The sequence below is a fragment of the Chiloscyllium punctatum genome, chromosome 46 (assembly GCF_047496795.1).
Source record: "Chiloscyllium punctatum isolate Juve2018m chromosome 46, sChiPun1.3, whole genome shotgun sequence".
Classification (NCBI taxonomy): domain Eukaryota; kingdom Metazoa; phylum Chordata; class Chondrichthyes; order Orectolobiformes; family Hemiscylliidae; genus Chiloscyllium; species Chiloscyllium punctatum.
This window is the reverse complement of record NC_092784.1, coordinates 49,020,867-49,043,617: the sequence shown is the minus strand read 5'-3', so window position 1 is coordinate 49,043,617 and position 22,751 is coordinate 49,020,867. Positions and strand designations below refer to the sequence as shown.

Sequence of the window (22,751 nt, the reverse complement as noted above, 5' to 3'; positions counted from 1 at the left end):
TGTGGGTGTGTATAGAGAGGGAGCAGGGTGTGGGTGAGTATCGAGAGGGAGCAGGGTGTGGGTGTGTATAGAGAGGGAGCAGGGTGTGGGTGAGTATAGAGTGGGAGCAGGGTGTGGGTGACTATAGAGAGGGAGCATGGTGTGGGTGTGTACAGAGTGGGAGCAGGGTGTGGGTGTGTATAGAGAGGGAGCAGGGTGTGGGTGAGTACAGAGAGGGAGCAGGGTGTGGGTGTGTACAGAGAGGGAGCAGGGTGTGGGTGTGTATAGAGAGGGAGCAGGGTGTGGGTGTGTATAGAGAGGGAGCAGGGTGTGGGTGTGTATAGAGAGGGAGCAGGGTGTGGGTGTGTATAGAGAGGGAGCAAGGTTTGGGTGTGTACAGAGAGGGACAGGGTGTGGGTGTGTATAGAGAGGGAGCAGGGTGTGGGTGTGTACAGGGAGGGAGCAGGGTGTGGGTGTGTATAGAGAGGGAGCAGGGTGTGGGTGTGTACAGGGAGGGAGCAGGGTGTGGGTGTGTATAGAGAGGGAACGGGCTGTGGGTGTGTATAGAGAGGGAGCAGGGTGTGGGTGTGTACAGAGAGGGAGCAGGGCGTGGGTGAGTATAGAGTGGGAGCAGGGTGTGGGTGAGTATCGAGAGGGAGCAGGGTGTGGGTGTGTATAGAGAGTGAACGGGGTGTCGGTGTGTACATAGAGGGAGCAGGGTGTGGGTGAGTATAGAGAGGGAGCAGGGTGTGGGTGTGTATAGAGAGGGAGCAGGGTGTGGCTGTGTACAGAGAGGGAGCAGGGTGTGGGTATGTATAGAGAGGGAGCAGGGTGTGGGTGAGTATTGAGAGGGAGCAGGGTGTGGGTGAGTATAGAGAGGGAGCAGGGTGTGGTTGTGTATAGAGAGGGAGCAGGGTGTGGGTGAGTATAGAGAGGGAGCAGGGTGTGGGTGAGTATAGAGAGGGATCAGGGTGTGGGTGAGTATAGAGAGGGAGCAGGGTGTGGGTGAGTATAGAGAGGGAGCAGGGTGTGGTTGTGTATAGAGAGGGAGCAGGGTGTGGGTGAGTATAGAGAGGGAGCAGGGTGTGGGTGAGTATAGAGAGGGAGCAGGGTGTGGGTGAGTATAGAGAGGGAGCAGGGTGTGGGTGTGTATAGAGTGGGAGCAGGGTGTGGGTGTGTATAGAGAGGGAGCAGGGTGTGGGTGTGTATAGAGAGGGAGCAGGGTGTGGGTGTGTATAGAGAGGGAGCAGGGTGTGGGTGTGTATAGAGAGGTAGCAGGGTGTGGGTGAGTATAGAGAGGGAGCAGGGTGTGGGTGTGTATAGAGAGGGAGCAGGGTGTGGGTGTGTATAGAGAGGGAGCAGGGTGTGGGTGTGTATAGAGAGGGAGCAGGGTGTGGGTGAGTATAGAGAGGGCGCAGGGTGTGGGTGTGTATAGAGAGGGAGCAGGGTGTGGGTGAGTATAGAGAGGGAGCAGGGTGTGGGTGTGTATAGAGAGGGAGCAGGGTGTGGGTGTGTATAGAGAGGGAGCAGGGTGTGGGTGTGTGTAGAGAGGGAGCAGGGTGTGGGTGAGTATAGAGAGGGAGCAGGGTGTGGGTGTGTATAGAGAGGGAGCAGGGTGTGGGTGAGTATAGAGAGGGAGCAGGGTGTGTGTGCGTATAGAGAGGGAGCAGGGTGTCGGTGTGTATAGAGAGGGAGCAGGGTGTGTGTGCGTATAGAGAGGGAGCAGGGTGTGGGTGAGTATAGAGAGGGAGCAGGGTCTGGGTGAGTATACAGAGGGAGCAGGGTGAGGGTGAGTATAGAGAGGGAGCAGGGTGTCGGTGCGTATAGAGAGGGAGCAGGGTTTGGGTGTGTATAGAGAGGGAGCAGGGTGTGGGTGTGGATAGAGAGGGAGCAGGGTGTGGGTGCGTATAGAGAGGGAGCAGGGTTTGTGTGTGTATAGAGAGGGAGCAGGGTGTGGGTGAGTATAGCGTGGGAGCAGGGTGTGTGTGCGTATAGAGAGGGAGCAGGGTGTGGGTGTGTATAGAGAGGGAGCAGGGTGTGGGTGAGTATAGAGAGGGAGCAGGGTGTGGGTGTGTATAGAGAGGGAGCAGGGTGTGTGTGCGTATAGAGAGGGAGCAGGGTGTCGGTGTGGATAGAGAGGGAGCAGGGTGTGGGTGCGTATAGAGAGGGAGCAGGGTTTGGGTGTGTATAGAGAGGGAGCAGGGTGTGGGTGTGGATAGAGAGCGAGCAGGGTGTGGGTGCGTATAGAGAGGGAGCAGGGTTTGGGTGTGTATCGAGAGGGAGCAGGGTGAGGGTGAGTATAGAGAGGGAGCAGGGTGTGGGTGAGTATAGAGTGGGAGCAGGGTTTGGGTGAGTATAGAGAGCGAGCAGGATGTGGGTTTGTACAGAGAGTGAGCAGGGTGTGGGTGTGTGTAGAGAGGGAGCAGTGTGAGGGTGACTATAGAGAGGGAGCAGGGTGAGGCTGAGTATAGAGAGCGAGCAGGATGTGGGTTTGTACAGAGAGGGAGCAGGGTGTGGGTGTGTATAGAGAGGGAGCAGTGTGAGGGTGACTATAGAGAGGGAGCAGGGTGTGGGTGAGTATAGAGAGCGAGCAGGATGTGGGTTTGTACAGAGAGGGAGCAGGGTGTGGGTGTGTATAGAGAGGGAGCAGTGTGAGCGTGACTATAGAGAGGGAGCAGGGTGTGGGTGAGTATAGAGAGGGAGCAGGGTGTGGGTGAGTAGAGAGAGGGAGCAGGGGTGGGTGTGTATAGAGAGGGAGCAGGGTGTGGGTGTGTACAGAGAGGGAGCAGGGTGTGGGTGTGTATCGAGAGGGAGCAGGGTGTGGGTGTGTACAGAGAGAGAGCAGGGTGTGGGTGTGTATAGAGAGGGAGCAGGGTGTGGGTGTGTATAGAGAGGGAGCAGGGTGTGGGTGAGTATAGAGAGGGAGCAGGGTGTGGGTGTGTACAGAGAGGGAGCAGGGTGTGGGTGTGTACAGAGAGGGAGCAGGGTGTGGGTGTGTATAGAGAGGGAGCAGGGTGTGGGTGTGTATAGAGAGGGAGCAGGGTGTGGGTGTGTTCAGAGAGGGAGCAGGGTGTGGGTGTGTATAGAGATGGAGCAGGGTGTGGGTGTGTATAGAGTGGGAGCAGGGTTTGGGTGTGTACAGAGAGGGAGCAAGGTTTGGGTGTGTACAGAGAGGGACAGGGTGTAAGTGTGTATAGAGAGGGAGCAGGGTGTGGGTGTGTATAGAGAGGGAGCGGGATGTGGGTGTGTATAGAGAGGGAGCAGGATGTGGGTGAGTACAGAGAGGGAGCAGGGTGTGGGTGTGTACAGAGAGGGAGCAGGGTGTGGGTGTGTACAGAGAGGGGGCAGGGTGTGGGTGTGTATAGAGAGGGAGCAGGGTGTGGGTGTGTACAGAGAGGGAGCAGGGTGTGGGTGCGTATAGAGAGTGAGCAGGGTGTGGGTGTGTATAGAGAGGGAGCAGGGTGTGGGTGTGTACAGAGAGGGAGCAGGGTGTGGGTGTGTACAGAGAGGGAGCAGGGTGTGGGTGCGTATAGAGAGTGAGCAGGGTGTGGGTGTATATAGAGAGGGAGCAGGGTGTGGGTGTGTATAGAGAGGGAGCAGGGTGTGGGTGAGTATAGAGAGGGAGCAGGGTGTGGGTGTGTATAGAGAGGGAGCAGGGTGTGGGTGTGTATAGAGAGGGAGCAGGGTGTGGTTGTGTATAGAGAGGGAGCAGGGTGTGGGTGTGTATAGAGAGAGGGCAGGGTGTGGGTGTGTATAGAGAGGGGGCAGGGTGTGGGTGTGTATAGAGAGGGAGCCGGGTGCAGGGGGGTTATAGCTTGAGCAGGGTGTGGGTGTGTATAGAGAGGGAGCAGGGTGTGGGTGTGTATCGAGAGGGAGCAGGGTGTGGGTGTGTACAGAGAGAGAGCAGGGTGTGGGTGTGTATATAGAGGGAGCAGGGTGTTGGTGAGTATAGAGTGGGAGCAGGGTGTGGGTAAGTACAGAGAGGGAGCAGGGTGTGTGTGAGTATAGAGAGGGAGCAGGGTGTGTGTGTGTCTCGAGAGGGAGCAGGGTTTGGGTGAGTATATACAGGGAGCAGGGTGTGAGTGTGTATAGAGAGGGAGCAGGGTGTGGGTGTGTATAGAGAGGGAGCAGGGTGTAGGTGAGTATAGAGAGGGAGCAGGGTGTGGGTGTGTACAGAGAGGGAGCAGGGTGTGGGTGAGTATAGAGAGGGAGCAGGGTGTGGGTGAGTATAGAGAGGGAGCAGGGTTTAGGTGAGTCTAGAGAGGGAGCAGGGTGTGGGTGTGTACAGAGAGGGAGCAGGGTGTGGGTGAGTATAGAGAGGGAGCAGGGTGTGGGTGTGTACAGAGAGGGAGCAGGGTGTGGGTGAGTATAGAGAGGGAGCAGGGTGTGGGTGTGTGTAGAGAGGGAGCAGGGTGTGGGTGTGTACAGAGTGGGAGCAGGGTGTGGGTGAGTGTAGAGTGGGAGCAGGGTGTGGGTGTGTATACAGAGGGAGCAGGGTTTTGGTGTGTATAGAGAGGGAGCAGGGTGTGGGTGTGTCCAGAGAGGGAGCCGGGTGTGGGTGTGTATACAGAGGGAGCAGTGTGTGGGTGTGTACAGAGAGGATGCAGGGTGTGGGTGAGTATAGAGTGGGATCAGGGTGTGGGTGTGTATAGCGAGGGAGCAGGGTGTTGGTGAGTATATAGAGGGAGCAGGGTGTTGGTGAGTATAGAGTGGGATCAGGGTGTGGGTGTGTATAGCGAGGGAGCAGGGTGTTGGTGAGTATATAGAGGGAGCAGGGTGTGGGTAAGTACAGAGAGGGAGCAGGGTGTGGGTGTGTCTCGAGAGGGAGCAGGGTTTGGGTGAGTATATAGAGGGAGCAGGGTGTGGGTGTGTATAGAGAGGGAGCAGGATGTGGGTGAGTATATAGAGGGAGCAGGGTGTGAGTGTGTATAGAGAGGGAGCAGGGTGTGGGTGAGTATATAGAGGGAGCAGGGTGTGTGTGAGTACAGAGAGGGAGCAGGGTGTGGGTGTGTTCAGAGAGGGAGCAGGGTGTGGGTGAGTACAGAGAGGGAACAGGGTGTGGGTGTGTATAGAGAGGGAGCACGGTGTGTGTGAGTATAGAGAGGGAGCAGGGTGTGGGTCAGTATAGAGAGGGAGCAGGGTGTGGGTGAGTACAGAGAGGGAGCAGGGTGTGGGTGAGTATAGAGAGGGAGCAGGGTGTGTGTGCGTATAGAGAGGGAGCAGGGTGTGGGTGTGTATAGAGAGGGAGCAGGTTGTGGGTGAGTATAGAGAGGGAGCAGGGTGTGGGTGAGTATAGAGAGGGAGCAGGGTGTGGGTGAGTACAGAGAGGGAGCAGGGTGTGGGTGAGTACAGAGAGGGAGCAGGGTGTGGGTGAGTACAGAGAGGGAGCAGGGTGTGGGTGAGTATAGAGAGGGAGCAGGGTGTGGGTGAGTACAGAGAGGGAGCAGGGTGTGGGTGAGTACAGAGAGGGAGCAGGGTATGGGTGAGTACAGAGAGGGAGCAGGGTATGGGTGTATGTAGAGAGCGAGCAGGGTTTCGTTGATTATTTATCCCTGGGGGCACTGGGATTGGGTCAGTATGTATTGTAGGGGGGAAATTTGAGTGGGTGAGTACCTATCGTGGGGTGGCACTGCGCATGGGTGTGTATTTATCACAAGGGGCACTGATCGTGGGTGAGTATTTATCGCTGGGTACACTGTGAGTGGGTGAGTATTTATTGTCTGGGGGACACTGGGGTGGTTAAGTATTTATCGTTTGTGGGCCACTGGGCGTGTTTGAGTATTTATTGCGTGGCACATGGAGTGGGTATTTATCGTGGGGGACACTGGGAGTGGGTGAGTATTTATCGCAGGAGACACTGGGAGTGGGTGAGTATTTATTGTGTGGGGGACACTGGGAGTGGGTGAGTATTTATCGCAGGAGACACTGGGAGTGGGTGAATATTTATTGTGTGGGGGACACTGGGAGTGGGTGAGTATATATCGCAGGAGACACTGGGAGTGGGTGAGTATTTATCGCAGGAGACACCTGGAGTGGGTGAGTATTTATTGTGTGGGGGACACTGGGAGTGGGTGAGTATTTATCGCGAGGGACACTGGGAGTGGGTGAGTATTTATTGTGTGGGGGACACAGGGACTGGGTGAGTATTTATCGCGAGGGACACTGGGAGTGGGTGAATATTTATCACGGGGGCACTGGGAGTGGGTGAGTATTTATCACGGGGGGCACATTGTGTGGGTGAGTATTTGTTGCAGGGTGCAATGGGAGTGGGTGAGTATTTATCGCGGGGGGGCACTGGGAGTGGGTGAGTATTTATCACGGGGGAGAATTTGTGTGGGTGAGTATTTATCGCGGGGACCCTGGGAGTGGGTGAGTATTTATCGCGAGGGGACACTGGCAGTGGATGAGTATTTATCGCGGGGGCACTGGGTGTGGGTGAGTATTTATGACGGGGGACCCTGGGAGTGGATGAGTATTTATCGCGGGGGCACTGGGTGTGATTGAGTATTTATCGTGGGGGGGCACTGGGAGTGGGTGAGTATTTATCGCGGGGTGCACTGGCAGTGGGTGAGTATTTATCATGGTGGACACTGGGGGTGGGTGAGTATTTATCGCGGTGGACACTGGAAGTGGGTGAGTATTTATCGTGGGGGACACTGGGATAGGGTGAGTATTTATTGCGGGGGACACTGGGAGTGGGTGAGTGTTTATTGATGGAGCACTGGGAGTGGGTGAGTATTTATCACTGGGGGCACTGGGAGTGGGGGAGGATTTATCGGGGGTGCACTGGTAGTGGGTGAGTATTTATCATGGTGGACACTGGGGGTGGGTGAGTATTTATCGCGGTGGACACTGGAAGTGGGTGAGTATTTATCGTGGGGGACACTGGGATAGGGTGAGTATTTATTGCGGGGGACACTGGGAGTGGGTGAGTGTTTATTGATGGAGCACTGGGAGTGGGTGAGTATTTCTCGCGGGGGGCACTGGGAGTGGATGTGTATTTATCATGGGGGCAATGGGAATGGGGGAGTATTTATCGCGGGGGCACTGGGAGTGGGTGAGTATTTATCACTGGGGGGCACTGGGAGTGGGTGAGTATTTATCGCAGGGTGCCCTGGGAGTGGGTGTGTACTTATCGCGCAGGAACTGGGAGTGCGTGTGTATTTATCGTATGGGGGACACTGGGAGTGGGTGAGTATTTATCGTGCGGGCACTGAGAGTGCGTGAGTATTTATCGTGTGGGGGACACTGGGAGTGGGTGAGTATTTATCGCGAGGGGACCACTGGAAGTGGGTGGGTATTTATGGCAGGGGACACTGGGAGAGGGTGAGTATCTTTTGTGTGGTGGACACTGGGAGTGGGTGAGTATTTATCGCGGGGGGACACTGGGAGTGGGTGAGTATTTATCGCGGGAGACAATTTGTGTGGGTGAGTATTTATCGTGGGGGACACTGGGAGTGGGTGAGTATTTATCGCGGGGGCACTGGGAGTGGGTGAGTATTTATCGTGGGGGACACTGGGAGTGGGTGAGTGTTTATCGCGGGGGCACTGGGAGTGGGTGAGTATTTATCACGGGGGACACTGGGAGTGGGTGAGTGTTTATCGCAGGGGGCACTTTGTGTGGGTGAGTATTTATCGCAGGAGGGCACTGGGAGTGGGTGAATATTTATCGTGGGGCAGCCCTGGGGGTGGGTGAGAACTTATCGCGGGGGGTGCTGGGTGTGGGTGAGCATTTATCGCGGGTGGGCTGGGAGATGGGGAGAATATATCGCGGGGGGCATTGGGCATGGGTGAGTATTTATTGAGGAAGCACTGGGAGTGGGTGAGTATTTATCGCACGGTGCCCTGGGAGTGGGTGTGTACTTATCGCGCGGGCACTGGGAGTGCGTGTGTATTTATCGTGGGGGACACTGGGAGTGCGTGTGTATTTATCGCGGGGGACACAGGGAGTGGGTGAGTATTTATCGCAGGGGGCACTGGGAGTGGGTGAGTATTTATCGCGAGGGGACACTGGGAGAGGGTGAGTATTTATCGTGTGGGGGACACTGGAAGTGGGTGGGTATTTGTCGCGAGGGACACTGGGAGTGGGTGAGTATTTATCGCGGGGGGGCACCGGGTGTGGGTGAGTATTTATTGAGGGGGCACTGGGAGTGGGTGAGTATTTATTGCGGGGGCACTGGGAGTGGGTGAGTACTTATCGAGGGGTCACTGGGAGTGGGTGAGTACTTATTGGGGGGCACTAGGAGTGGGTGAATACTTATTGAGGGGGCACTGGGAGTGGGTGAGTATTTATCGCGGGGGGGCACTGGGTGTGGGTGAATATTTATCACGGGGGGCACTGGGTGTGGGTGAATATTTATCACGGGGGGCACTGGGTGTGGGTGAGTATTTATCACGGGGGGGGCACTGGCAGTGGGCGAGTATTTCTGGTGACAGTGCAGGGAAAGTGACAATGTCAGAGCTACCAGTATCTGTACTCCCGGTCCTGAGATATGTTATACCCTGTGCCCTTAACCGCTCTGTGTCATTTCTTGTGACCTGGTAGATGTCCACTGTCGGGCTGCAGTGATTGTGAGGAAACTCCACACATCATGGAAACCTGCAACTTGTTGTCAATTTTCTTTCACTTGCTCGGGTCTAATTCTCTCACTCTCACTCTCTATAGGGATCGTACTCTGTGCCCTTGGCATCTGTCCAATGTTGGCACATTCACTGTGAAGCATGCTGGCTTCGAACACTGGTAAGGGCACCACCTCACTCGATACAATCAATAAAAAATGTGTTTTTGTTTTCTGTTTTGATGGCTCTGATATTTGAATGAAATGCTGTTCATTCGGACATAACCTCTGGGGTGAATTTGACCACCTTGTAGCTTCCCCCCGCCCACCCCATCCCTTGACAATTTTTTTCCTTGTCTTGGAGTTAATCATTCTTGCTGAGGGCTATTTCCAACACACGTTCCCCAAATCCAGGGCTAATCGTCACCTGTGAGCTTCGATCGCCACGATCAAGAAGTTAGTCAGTTGTGGAAGCAGCCATAATCTGTTCAGAGCATAGGTCAAAGATCAGAGATTGGAGCCAAGTGTCTAATTCTTCCCTGTGTAACTTTGGGGCACATTTCTTTGACTCGATTTGTTACCCTTGTTGAGGACAACTAATTTGGCACATCGGTCAGATTGTCAAGACAACGGAGTTGGCAGGGGCCGGTCATGAATGAACCAGATCTGTTTTTCTCTGTGGCGATGTGTTTGGCATTAACATGCATGCACACTGTAACGGGCTGATCATTTCAGCCAACTCCTGATATTTTGGGTACCGTGGGCAGATTGGCACTCTGTCCGGTGGGCACTGAACCACTTGACCTGAGGACAGTCTCCCCTTCACATCCCTTACTGTAGGATTTTGATCAAAAATGTTTTCAAAATCACGATGGGGTGGGGGGGGGGGGGGGAGGGGGAGGGGAGTCTCCGTACAAAGTAGAGGAAGTGAACTCGTTTCTGGACTGAGGAGTGGGGGTGGGGGGTCACAGTTTCGCAGAGGGAGCAAGGGTTGTGTAAAGAACAAGACTTACTCACCCAGCTTGGATGTGGACTGTACTCCCTGGAAATGGGGTGGAGGCAGTTGAATTGAGGCGCTCAAGAGGGGGCACTGGGGAATTACTTCAACCGAAACAATACGCAGGGGTATAGGGAAAAGGCAGGGGATTGACACTCAGTTCAAATGGTCAGAGAGCTAGTGCAGACGTGATGGGCTGAATGGCCTCATTCTGCACCATAATCTTTCTCTGACCCTTTTCTCCTTCTGTGTGTTTGATCTGTCCTTCCTTTGGAAGAAATCTTTAACTAGAAGGCTGCTCTGTCCATCCCTTTTCCCCTCAGATCCCTCTGTATTTTTCTCATTTCCACCAGCCCCATGTCTCTGGGAGGTTCCCACAACCCTGGCCGCCGGGTTTTAATCACCTCCGCCACTGAGGGGGGGCGCATCTGCAGTGAACGGGGTCCCAAACTCTGGAATTCTCTCCCTGAACCCCTCCGCCTCATTTTTCCCTCCCTCTTTGACCGAGGCTTTGGCCACCTGACCTGACTGTCACATGCCGCTCGATGGCGTGCCTCTGTGCAGATTTAATTCAGCTGAGGGCGCGATATAAACAGAGACAGTTGTTGTTGCAGGGCTGGCTTCCTTCCCCCGGTGGCAGAAGTGGGTACTGCAGATCCTGGAGGTTAGAGTCAAGATTGGAGTGGGTGCTGGAAAAACACAGCAGGTCAGGCAGCATCCGAAGAAAATCAAAGTTTCTGACGGCTCTTCCTGATGAAGGGCTTTTGCCCGACTTTCCTGCTTCTCGGATGCTGCCTGACCTGCTGTGCTTTTCCAGCAACCACTCTAATCTTGACGTCCTTCCCCAGTGACTGGTTGGAAAGCCAAGGGGGCTGACCCAATGTAATCTGCAAACAGACTAAAACGTGGTGTGTCATTCTGCTATTTACATTGTGTTCTCTGATCATTACAGGGGTCAAGGAAGCTTTGCCCGCAGTGTAACACCATCACATCGCCAAGTGACCTACGCAGAATCTACCTGTAGGAGATCCCACTGCATCCCAGGAACAGTGACCCCCAGGTTCCCTGGATCAGAACGGCCCTCTGTCTGGGCTCTCTGCGGCGACCAAGCTGGATTGATTGTGCTTTCCAGTCAGCAGGCCAAAGGCTTCACCCTGTGGTTTCAATAAACGAGCAAATCTAATTCAGAGGCAGATCCTGTTGTCGCACCCATTTCCTTTCTTCATTCCGGGATCTGGGAACTGTGGGAAACAGGTGATGAGGGGACTATCTGAACTGAACGACTGTTTCAGGTATAGGTCTCTTCCCCAGCTCAGAGCTGAAAGTGGGGGGAGGGGGGGGGGGGCGGTGTTGATTCACGGCACACATCGCCAACACTTGCAGATCTCCAGTAGCTGCGTTCTCTTTCAATTGAACTTTAAACACCCTTTTCCCATGATTAGTGTTCCTCCTCTTGTCACTCCCTCACTTTGTGATCAGTTCCCCAAGCATTGAGGAACTGGGAGTCAGCATGGTGCCAGTCAGTATCTGTTTCTGTTACCTGTCTGGTGACATGACTGTACGTGCGTGTCTGCCTGTTTGTGTGTGTGTGTGTGTCTGTGTGTGTGTGTGTGTCTGTCTGTCTGTCAGTCTTTATGCGTGTGTCCCTCTCTATATGCCTGTGTATGTGTCTGTGTATATGTGTCTGTTTGTACGTATATATCTGTTTGTGCATGTGCCTGAGTGTACACTTGTCTGTGTGTGTTCCTGTCTGTATGCCTGTGTCTGTGTGAGTATGCCTGTCTGTATGCCCATGTCTGTTTGTGTGCCTGTCTGTATGGCCATGTCTGTCTGTTTTCCTGTCTATGCCTGTGTCTCTGTGTGTGTTCCTGTTTGTATACCTGTGTCTATGTGTGTGCCTGTCTGTATGCCTGTGTCTCTGTATGTTCCTGTCTGTATGTCTTTGTTTGTGTGTGTGTTTGTCTGTATGTCCATGCCTGTGTGTGTGCCTGTATGCCTGTGTCTCTGAGTGTGTGACTGTCTGTATGCCCGTTTATGTGTGTGTTGGTGTGTGTGTGTGTGTGCGCCTGTCTGTATGCCCATGTCTGTGTGTGTGCCTGTCTGTACGCCTGCGTCCGTGTGTGTGTGCCTGTCTGTGTGTGTGCGCCTGTCTGTATGCCCATGTCTGTGTGTGTGCCTGTCTGTATGCCTGCGTCTGTGTGTGTGCGCGCGTCTGTCTGTATGCCCGTGTCTGTGTGTGTGTGTGCCTGTCTATATGCCTGTGTCTGTGTGTGTGTGTGCATGTCTGTGTGTGTGTGCCTGTCTGTATGCCTGTGTCTGTGTGTGTGCGTCTGCCTGTATACCCGTGTCTGTGTGTGTGTGCACCTGCCTGAATGCCCGTGTCTGTGTGTGTGTGCACCTGCCTGTATGCCCGTGTCTGTGTGTGTGTGCACCTGCCTGAATGCCCGTGTCTGTGTGTGTGTGCACCTGCCTGAATGCCCGTGTCTGTGTGTGTGGGCCTGCCTGTATGCCCGTGTTTTTGTGTGTGTACCTGTCTGTATGCCCATGTCTGTGTGTGTGCCTGTCTGTTTGTCTGTGTCTGTGTGTGCGCCAGTCTGTATGCCCATGTCTGTGTGTGTGCATCTGCCTGTATGCCTGTGTCTGTGTGTGTGCGCCAGTATGTATGCCCATGTCTGTGTGTGTGCATCTGCCTGTATGCCCATGTCTGTGTGTGTGTCTGTATGCCCGTGTCTGTGTGTATGTCTGTCTGTATGCCCGTGTCTGTCTGTATGCCCATGTCTGTGTGTGCGTCTGTCGTATGCCCGTGTCTGTGTGTGTGTGCGCCAGTCTGTACGCCCGTGCCTGTGTGTGTGCATCTGCCTGTATGCCCGTGTCTGTGTGTGTGTGCCTGTCTGTATGTCCGTGTGTGTGCGTCTGTTCTTATGCCCGTGTCTCTGTGTGTGCCTGCCTGTATGCCCATGTCTGTGTGTGCGCCTGTCTGCATGCCCGTGTGTATGTGTGTGTGTGTGTGCCTGTCTGTATGCCTGTGCCTCTGTGTGTGTGCCTGCCTGTATGCCCGTGTCTGTGTGTACCTGCCTGTATGCCCGTGTCTGTGTGTGTGTGCCTGTCTGTATGTCCGTGTCTGTGTGTGTGCCTGTCTGTACGCCTGTGTGTGTGCCTGCCTGTATGCCCGTGTCTGTGTGTGTGTGCCTGCCTGTATGCCCGTGTCTGTGTGTGTGCACCAGTCTGTATTCCCATGTCTGTGTGTGTGTCTGTCTGTATGCCTGTATCTCTGTATGTTCCTGTCTGTATGCCTGTGTCTCTGTGTGTGTGACTGTCTGTATGCTCCTGTCTGTGTGTGTGCCTATCTGAATGTCTGTGTCTCTGAGTGTTCCTGTCTGTATACCTGTGTCTATGTGTGTGTGTCTATCTGTATGTCTGTGTCTGTGTGTGTGTGTGTCTGTCTGTATGCCCGTGTTTTTGTGTGTGTACCTGTCTGTATGCCCATGTCTGTGTGTGTTCCTGTCTGTATGCCTGTGTCTGTGTGTGTGCACCAGTCTGTATGCCCATGTCTGTGTGTGTTCCTGTCTGTATGCCTGTGTCTGTGTGTGTGCACCAGTATGTATGCCCATGTCTCTGTGTGTGTGCCTGTCTGTATGCCCGTGTGTGTGCGTCTGCTGGTATGCCCGTGTCTCTGTGTGTGTGCCTGCCTGTATGTCCATGTCTGTGTGTGTGTCTGTATGCCCGTGTCTGTGTGTGTGTGTCTGTCTGTATGCCCGTGTCTGTCTGTATGCCCATGTCTGTGTGTGCGTCTGTCGTATGCCCGTGTCTGTGTGTGTGCGCGCCAGTCTGTACGCCCGTGCCTGTGTGTGTGCATCTGCCTGTATGCCCGTGTCTGTGTGTGTGCGCCAGTCTGTATGCCCATGTCTGTGTGTGTGTGCCTGTCTGTATGTCCGTGTGTGTGCGTCTGTCGGTATGCCTGTGTGTCTGTGTGTGCCTGCCTGTATGCCCATGTCTGTGTGTGCGCCAGTCTATATGCCCATGTCTGTATGTGTGTCTGTATGCCCATGTCTGTGTGTGTGCCTCTGTCTATATGCCCATGTTTGTGTGTGTGCCTGTCTGCATGCCCGTGTGTGTGTGCCTGTCTGTATGCCTGTGCCTCTGTGTGTGTGTGTCTGTCTGTATGCCTGTGCCTCTGTGTGTGTGCCTGCCTGTATGCCCGCCTGTATGCCCGTGTCTGTGTGTACCTGCCTGTATGCCCGTGTCTGTGTGTGTGTGCCTGCCTGTATGCCCGTGTCTCTGTGTGTGTGCCTGTCTGTACGCCTGTGTGTGTGCCTGCCTGTATGCCCGTGTCTGTGTGTGTGTGCCTGCCTGTATGCCCGTGTCTGTGTGTGTGTGCCTGCCTGTATGCCCGTGTCTGTGTGTGTGCACCAGTCTGTATTCCCATGTCTGTGTGTGTGTCTGTCTGTATGCCTGTATCTCTGTATGTTCCTGTCTGTATGCCCGTGTCTCTGTGTGTGTGACTGTCTGTATGCTCCTGTCTGTGTGTGTGCCTACCTGAATGTCTGTGTCTCTGTGAGTGTTCCTGTCTGTATACCTGTGTCTATGTGTGTGTGTCTATCTGTATGTCTGTGTCTGTGTGTGTGTGTGTCTGTCTGTAGGCCTGTGTCTCTGTATGTTCCTGTCTGTATGTTTGTCTCTGTGTATGTGTGCCTGTCTGTTTATCTGTGTCTGTGTGTATGTGTGTTCCTGTCTGTATGCCTGTGGCTTTGTGTATGCCTGTCTGTGTGCCTGTGTCTGTCTATTTGCCTGTGTCTCTGTATGTTCCTGCCTGTATGTCTGTGTCTGTGCATGTGCGCCTGTTTGTTTGTCTGTGCCTGTGTGTGTGTTCCTGTCTGTATGGCCGTGTCTCTGTGTGTGTGTCTGTTTGTATGTCTGTGTCTCTGTGTGCGTTTCTGTCCGTATGCCCGTGTCTGTGTGTGTGCCCATGTCTGTATGCCCGTTTCTCTGTGTGTGTGCGCCTGTCTATATGCCCGAGTCTGTGTGTGTGCCCGTGTCTGTGTGTGCGTCTGTCTGTATGCCCGAGTCTCTGTGTGTGCGCGTCTGTCTGTATGCCCGAGTCTCTGTGTGTGTGCATCTGTCTGTATGCCCGAGTCTCTGTGTGTGTGCCTGTCTGTATGCCCGAGTCTGTGTGTGCCTGACTGTATGCCCGTTTCTCTGTGTGTGTGCGCCAGTCTGTATGCCCATGTCTGTGTGTGCGCCTGTCTGTATGCCCGTGTCTCTGTGTGTGTGCGCCTGTCTATATGCCCATGTCTGTGTGTGCATCTGTCTGTATGCCCATGTCTGTGTGTGTGCCAGTCTGTATGCCCGTGTCTCTGTGTGTGCTTCTGTCGGTATGCCCGTGTCTCTGTGTGTGTGCCTACCTGTATGCCCGTGTCTGTGTGTGTGTTTGCCTGTCTGTATGCCCGTGTCTGTATGCCCGTGTCTGTTTGTGTGTGCATGTCTGTGTGTGTGTGCCTGTCTGTATGCCCATGTCTCTGTGTGTGCGTCTGTCGGTATGCCCGTGTCTCTGTGTGTGTGCGCCAGTCTGTACGCCCGTGTCTGTGTGTGTGTGCATCTGTCTGTATACCTGTGTCTGTGTGTGTGTACATCTGTCTATATGCCCATGTCTGTGCCTGTGCCTGTCTGTATGCCTGTGCCTGTGTGTGTGTGCCTGTCTGTATGACTGTGTCTGTGTGTGTACCTGTCTGTATGCCCGTGTCTCTGTGTGTGCCTCTGTCTATATGCCCATGTCTGTGTGTGTGCCTGTCTGTATGCCTGTGCCTCTGTGTATGTGCCTGTCTGTATGACTGGGTCTGTGTGTGTGCTTGCCTGTATGACTGTGACTGTGTGTGTGCTTGCCTGTATGCCCGTGTCTGTGTGTGCCTTCCTGTATGCCCGTGTCTGTGTGTGTGTGCCTGCCTGTATTCCCATGTCTGTGTGTGTGTGCCTGCCTGTATTCCCATGTCTGTGTGTGTGTCTGTCTGTATGCCTGTATCTCTGTATGTTCCTGTCTGTATGCCTGTGTCTCTCTGTGTGTGACTGTCTGTATACCTGTGTCTATGTGTGTGTCTATCTGTATGTCTGTGTGTCTGTCTGTCTGTATGCCTGTGTCTCTGTATGTTCCTGTCTGTAGGTTTGTCTCTGTGTATGTGTGCCTGTCTGTTTATCTGTGTCTGTGTGTGTGTTCCTGTCTGTATGCCTGTGGCTTTGTGTATGCCTGTCTGTGTGCCTGTGCCTGTGTGTGTGTCTGTCTATTTGCCTGTGTCTCTGTATGTTCCTGTCTGTATGTCTGTGTCTGTGCATGTGCGCCTGTCTGTTTGTCTGTGCCTATGTGTGTGTTCCTGTCTGTATGGCCGTGTCTCTGTGTGTGTGTCTGTTTGTATGTCTGTGTCTCTGTGTGCGTTTCTGTCTGTATGACCGTGTCTGTGTGTGCCTGTCTGTATGCCCGAGTCTCTGTGTGCTTGCCTGTATGCCCGTGTCTCAGTGCGTGTGTGCCTGTCTGTATGCCTGTGCCTGTGTGTGCCTGTCTGTATGCCCATGTCTGTGTGTGTGTGTGTGTCTGCCTTTATGCCCATGTCTGTGTGTGTGTCTGTATGCCCGTGTCTGTATGTGTGCCTCTGCCTATATGCCCATGCCTGTGTGTGTGCCAGTCTGTATGCCTGTGCCTCTGTGTGTGTGCCTGTCTGTATGCCTGTGCCTCTGTGTGTGTGCCTGTCTGTATGACTGTGTCTGTGTGTGTGCTTGCCTGTATGACTGTGTCTGTGTGTGTGCCTGTCTGTATGCCCGAGTCTGTGTGTGCCTGTCTGTATGCCCGTTTCTCTGTGTGTGTGCGCCTCTCTATATGCCCATCTCTGTGTGTGCATCTGTCTGTATGCCCATGTCTGTGTGTGCGCCAGTCTGTATGCCCGTGTCTGTGTGTGTCTGTCTGCCTGCATGCCCGTGTGTGTGTGTGTGTGTCTGTCTGCATGCCCGTGTGTGTGTGCGCGCCTGTATGCATGCCCATGTCTGTGTGTGCGCCAGTCTGTATGTCCATGCCTGTGTGTGCGCCTGTCTGTATGCTCGTGTCTGTGTGTGTGTGCCTGCCTGTATGCCCGTGTCTATGTGTGTGCGTCTGTGTCTGTGTGTGTGTGCATCTGTCTGTATGCCCGTGTCTGTATGTGTGCGCCTGTCTGTATGCCCGTGTGTGTGTGTCTGTCTGTCTGTATTCCCGTGTCTGTGTGTGTCTGTGTGTGTGTGTGTGTGCGCCTGTCTGTATAGCTGTTGTTGATCGTAGAGCCTGGCTCTGGGGATGATCGGTCTCTATCCTCCATCTCCCGATGGCACTAATCACTCTTCAATGTTATCCCTTTATGGTGTTCACATTGTCGCACCCCCAGGCCACAGATGTATGAAGGTTCCGCTGGGTTCTAGGCTCTTATTTCCACCTTCCTACCTCAGCCTTCCTGCTGTCCTGGGCTATGTGAGACTGCAGGGGCAGGGACACCTCCCATACCAGCTCTCCCAACTGACGTTAATGTGGTCCCCCCTCCCCACAGTGAGGGACAATTGGCTCAGTTGACCGAAATGGAAGCACCCCTTTCATTCCTGGCAAGACGGACTTGCACTTCGCAATGACCTTTATCCTGTGCTGTGACTCGTTGTCCTGTCAAACAGTAATGAGCCTGGCTTTAGTGAGCTCACCTACTGCGTGTGTGTGTGTCTGTGTATGTGTGTCTGTGTGTGTGTGTCTGTGTGTTTGTGTGTGTGTGTGCCTGTGTGTATTTGTGTCTGTGTGTGTGTTTGTGTTTATGTGTATGTATGTGTATGTGTGTGTGTGTGTGTCTGTGTCTGTGTCTGTGTGTATGTGTGTGTGTCTGTGTTTATGTGTATGTGTGTGTGTATGTGTGTGTGTCTGTGTTTGTGTATGTGTGTGTGTATGTGTGTGTGTCTGTGTTTATGTGTATGTATGTGTGTGTGTCTGTGTGTCTGTGTGTGTGTGTCTGTGTTTATGTCTATGTATGTGTGTGTGTCTGTGTGTCTGTGTGTGTGTGTATGTGTGTGTGTATGTGTGTGTGTGTGTGTATGTCTGTGTGTATGTCTCTTTGTGTATGTCTCTTTGTGTATGTGTCTGTGTGTATGTGTCTGTGTGTATCTGTGTGTATGTGCGTGTATGTCTGTGTGTGTCTGTGTGTGTGTATCTGTGTGTGTATGCCTGTGTGTGTCTGTGTGTGTGTATCTGTGTGTGTATGCCTGTGTGTCTGTGTGTATGTGTATGTGTGTGCGCGTATGTGTGTGTATGTCTGTGTGTGCGCGTATGTGTGTGTATGTCTGTGTGTGCGCGTATGTGTGTGTATGTCTGTGTGTGCGCGTATGTGTGTGTATGTCTGTGTGTATGTGCGTGTGTGTGCCTGTGCGTGTGTCTGTGCCTGCGTGTGTGTGTCTGTGTGTGTGCCTGTGCCTGTGTGTGTGTATGTGTGTGTGCCTGTGTGTGTGTGTGCCTGTGTGTGTGTGTGCCTGTGTGTGTGTGCCTGTGTGTGTGTGTCTGTGTGTGTGTCTGTGTGTGTATGTGTGTATGCCTGTGCCTGTGTGTGTATGTGTGTGTGCCTGTGTGTGCCTGTGTGTGTGCCTGTGTGTGTGCCTGTGTGTGTGTGTGTGTGTCTGTGTGTGTGTGTGTCTGTGTGTCTGTGTGTCTGTGTGTGTGTGTCTGTATGTGTGTGTGCCTGTGTGTGTGCCTGTGTGTTTATATGTGTGTGTGTCTGTATGTGTGTGTGTCTGTATGTGTGTGTGTCTGTATGTGTGTGTGTCTGTATGTGTGTGTGTCTGTGTGTCTGTATGTGTGTGTCTGTATGTTTGTGTGTCTGTCTGTGTGTGTCTGTGTCTGTGTGTGTGTCTGTGTGTGTGTCTGTCTGTGTGTGTGCCTGTGTGTCTGTATGTGTGTGTGTGTGTGTCTGTTGTTGATGTTACCGTATTTCAGTGTTGGGGGGGGGGAGAGGTGTCTGTATCCTTCATTATGTGAGTACCTGCTCTGGAATACACAAGGGTCCTTTTCATGAACAGGACAATCCAGGAATGTATCAATGAGGCTGTTCCACCTCGCTGTGGGATCACAGAGACCCCTTGTTTAATGAGGAAGCAGTTGTCCTCTGATGAGATTATTGAACAGATTATACCAACACACCAACACTAAACTGAGATGCAACCAGAGAGCGAGAGGGGGTTACTTTGAGGTGTCCGGTTTAGAACAGAAAGGGGGGAGAAATATCCAATTCCTCTGGGACCAGTTCCACATCCATGGTAGCTCATCGGAACTGGAGGTGAAGCAAATGGAGTCTTGCATTTGTTCATGTGTGAGGAGCCGTGCTGGGTTTGAGTGGCAGAAGTGGGTACTGCAGATGCTGGAGATTAGAGTCAAGATCAGAGTGGTGCTGGAAAAGCACAGCAGGTCAGGCACCATCCGAGGAGCAGGAAAATCGACGTTTCGGGCAAAAGCCTTCCTAATGAAGGGCTTTTGCCCGAGATGCCGATTCTCCTGCTCCTCGGATGCTGCCTGACCTGCTGTGCTTCTCCAGCACCACACTAATCTTGAATGGCCTGAGGTAAATGCCCAGTGTTGGATTGTCTGCCAGCCCTCCGAAGGGCCACAGATAGTCTTGGTGAGAGTCCGCCTCAGTGGGGGAGCTGGCCTTCAGCAGAGGTGGTGCTGGACAGAGGCCTGTTGAACACACCCACTTTCCGGTGTCTGTGTGTCTGAATGACCATTCAGTGCTCTGAGCTCTGTGACAGGAAAATGACAGTGACAGCAAGGTGGCACTAGGTGGCAGGTTTGCACCACAATCGGATGTAATCCAGTCAGGCTGGGTGAGCAGACAGAAACTCAAGCGTTCACACCATCGTAGATTTAGTGCTAACCCTACCCTTGGGTCAGAAAGCCCAAGTTCAAATCCCACCTGCTCCCAGACATGTGTGGCATTGTAAGTTAAATTAAAAATGTCTACAATTGGAGTGTTTGCTGCACAGAATACCCCTAGCTGAGGAATGACATGGTTTATTTTCTCAGCTTCAACAAAATGAGTCCTTTTTTTAAATCATTGATACTCAAACTCTGTGCTGCTAAACATGTTACCAGGGTTGGTTGGAGGGTCTGAGCCATGGGGAGAGGCTGAACAGGCTGGGGCTGTTTTCCCTGGAGTGTCGGAGGCTGAGGGGTGACCTTATAGAGGTTTATAAAATCATGAGGGGCATGGATAGGGTAAATAGACAAAGTCTTTTCCCTGGGGTGGGGGAGTCCAGAACTAGAGGGCATAGGTTCAGGGTGAGAGGGGAAAGATATAAAAGGGACCTAAGGGGCAACTTTTTCACACAGACGGTCGTACGTGTATGGAATGAGCTGCCAGAGGAAGTGGTGGAGGCTGGTACAATCACAACATTTAAAAGGCATCTGGATAGGTATATGGATAGAAAGGGTTTGGAGGGATATGGGCCAAGTGCTGGCAAATGGGACTAGGTTGGGTTGGGATATCTGGTCGGCATGGACCAGTTGGACTGAAGGGTCTGTTTCCAGGCTGTACATCTCTATGACTCTACAATTGGCTATTTGATGTTACCATCCAGTTTATCGTTTCCATGCAAGTTGGTCTAACACAGAGAGGAAAGAACGTGTTCCCCTACATGTTTACAGCTCTGTCCTGTCAGAGTATTTCTTAAACTGAACATGCTGCTTCTCTAACAGAGTGCGCGGCTGAAGTGACATTAGTTAGGAACATACTCACAAGCAGCTGGACGAGGTGCAGGAAGAAGCCATCTTATAGTCCATTCAGACTGCCCCAACATCTACTAAGGTCATGGCTGATCTATTTGCTAATCCCAAATTCAGGGATTGAGTGAGAGGATGAGGGAGGTGATCGAGTATGAGGATCAGGATCATAGGGCCATCTGAAGAGGAGAGCTTTCGACCCTGTCCCTCTGTTATGAAGTGACCACCCAGACACACAGATCGAAATAGGCACCAGGTGGAATAGCAGCCGGCGTTCCAAGGAAGATTAGATTCTCTACAGTGTGGAAACAGGCTCTTCGGCCCAACAGGTCCACACCAACCCTCCAAAGAGTAACACCCAGACTCATTTGCCTCTGACTAATGTGCCTAACGCTATGGGCAATTTAGCACGGCCAATTCACCTGACCTGCACATCTTTGGACTGTGGGAGGAAACCGGAGCACCCGGAGGAAACCCACCCAGACACGGGGAGAACGTGCCCGAGGCTGGAATCGAACCTGGGTCCCTGGTGCTGTGAGGCAGCAGTGCTAACCCCTGAGACACCATGAAGGGTGAGGGTGTCACAGGAGATTCTGTGAACTTCCAGACCTTTCCAGTGGAGATCAATGGGTCAGAGGTCTGAGGCAAACTTTGAGCGACATTACAGCTGCCCTCCAATTGGGGGCAGCCTTGGGTCAGAGCGCACAATGATCCTCAGACAGTACCTCGAACCAAATGGCCCATCAATAACTCACAGCAATAACAGTTTGGGGGTCATAGAGCCATAGCGATGTACAGAAACAAACCCTCAACTCCAACTTGCCCAGGCCGACCAAATATCCTGAATTAATCCAGTCCCATTTGCCAGCTTTTGGCCCATATCCCTCTCAACACGAGCTATTCACACACCCAACCTGATGCCTTTTCAATGTTACACAGCACAAGGTAACCCATCAATACTGATACGCTGCTCGGGCAGCTGTTCATAACACCGAAAACACTTCCCTCTTCTTCCTCTTTCAAGGCACGTGGGTGTCACTGGTGAGACCAAATCCTGGGGTCCATCCATAATTGCCCCCTGAAGTGAGTATTGTGCTCAGGCCATTTTGGAAGGCAGTTAAGACATTGCTTTGAGTCTGGAGTCACACCAGGTAAAGAGATGCCCCCCCCCCCCCCCCCTCCCAAGGGCTAATAATGATCAGGTTGGGGTTTTATAATTGAGGATCATTTCATCATCACCAGGCTGCCTGGGCCTTGTATTCCAGATTCACAGAACTCAACTTCCACCAGCTCTTGGGGTGAACCTGTGTCAAATCACAATCTCCTGGGTTTCTGTGTTCCTGTTGAACAGCTCAGTGTTGCCCCCTACCTTCCTGCTGCTCTTTCCCATCAGCTGCTCGCTTTTTGTAAACAAACGCAAGTGACTGGTTCGGGAGCTTCCACTGGCTCAATCACCTCAGTCCAAACCAGGGCCAACTGTGCTGTCTGAACCTGGGGGGGGGGGGGGAAATCCTTTACTCTGTATCTAACCCCATCCTGCCCCTGTCCTGGGAGTGTTTATAAGGGGCAGTGTAGAGGGAGCTTTACTCTGTATCTAACCCTGTGCTGTCTCTGTCCTGGGAGTGTTTATAAGGGGCAGGGTACAGGTAGCTTTGCTCTGTATCTAACCCCGTGCTGTCCCTGTCCTGGGAGTGTTTGATAGGGGCAGTGTAGAGGGAGCTTTACTCTGTATCTAACCCCGTGCTGTCCCTGTCCTGGGAGTGTTTGATGGGGGACAGTGTAGAGGGAGCTTTACTCTGTATCTAACCCCGTGCTGTCCCTGTCCTGGGAGTGTTTGATGGGGGACAGTGTAGAGGGAGCTTTACTCTGTATCTAACCCCGTGCTGTCCCTGTCCTGGGAGTGTTTGATGGGGGACAGTGTAGAGGGAGCTTTACTCTGTATCTAACCCCGTGCTGTCCCTGTCCTGGGAGTGTTTGATGGGGGACAGTGTAGAGGGAGCTTTACTCTGTATCTAACCCCGTGCTGTCCCTGTCCTGGGAGTGTTTGATGGGGGACAGTGTAGAGGGAGCTCTGTGTCTAGCCCACATGCTCGGTTCCCCCTGAACTGTTGCCAATAGAATCTTGTGTTCAGTTGAGCTCCCAAATACCTCTTTGGTCGGTTTATAGTAAATGTCCGTGTTACTATAAACCGACCGACTCCCACAGCTACCTAGACTACACCTCCTCCCACTCTGCCCCCTGCAAAAACGCAATCCCATATTCCCAAGTCCTTCTTCTCTGCCGCACCTGCTCCCAGGTGGTCCAGTTCCAATACTGTACAATCCTTCTTCAAAGACCGCAATTTCTCCCCAGACATAATCAATGATACTCTCCACCGCATCTCCTCCACTTCCCGCCCTTGAGCCCCGCCCCTCCAATCGCCACCAGGACAGAGCCCCACTGGTCCTCACCTTCCACCCCACC

General features: G+C 53.1%; 1 protein-coding gene across 5 annotated transcripts in view; it reads left to right on the top strand.

Moving 5' to 3' along the window:
- Positions 1–10,718, top strand: part of LOC140467911 (E3 ubiquitin-protein ligase RNF220-like) — a 162,226-nt gene extending 151,508 nt beyond the window's left edge. For 3 of the 5 annotated variants that reach the window (XM_072563985.1, XM_072563987.1, XM_072563986.1), the window contains 2 exons: positions 8,645–8,719; positions 10,487–10,718. In XM_072563985.1, the coding sequence (XP_072420086.1) occupies positions 8,645–8,719; positions 10,487–10,703 (292 nt within the window). In that variant the 3' untranslated portion in view covers positions 10,704–10,718. The remainder of the gene's footprint in view (positions 1–8,644; positions 8,720–10,486) is intronic. The other 2 variants (XM_072563989.1, XM_072563988.1) reach the window with 1 other exon arrangement.
- Positions 10,719–22,751: the final 12,033 nt, after the last annotated feature.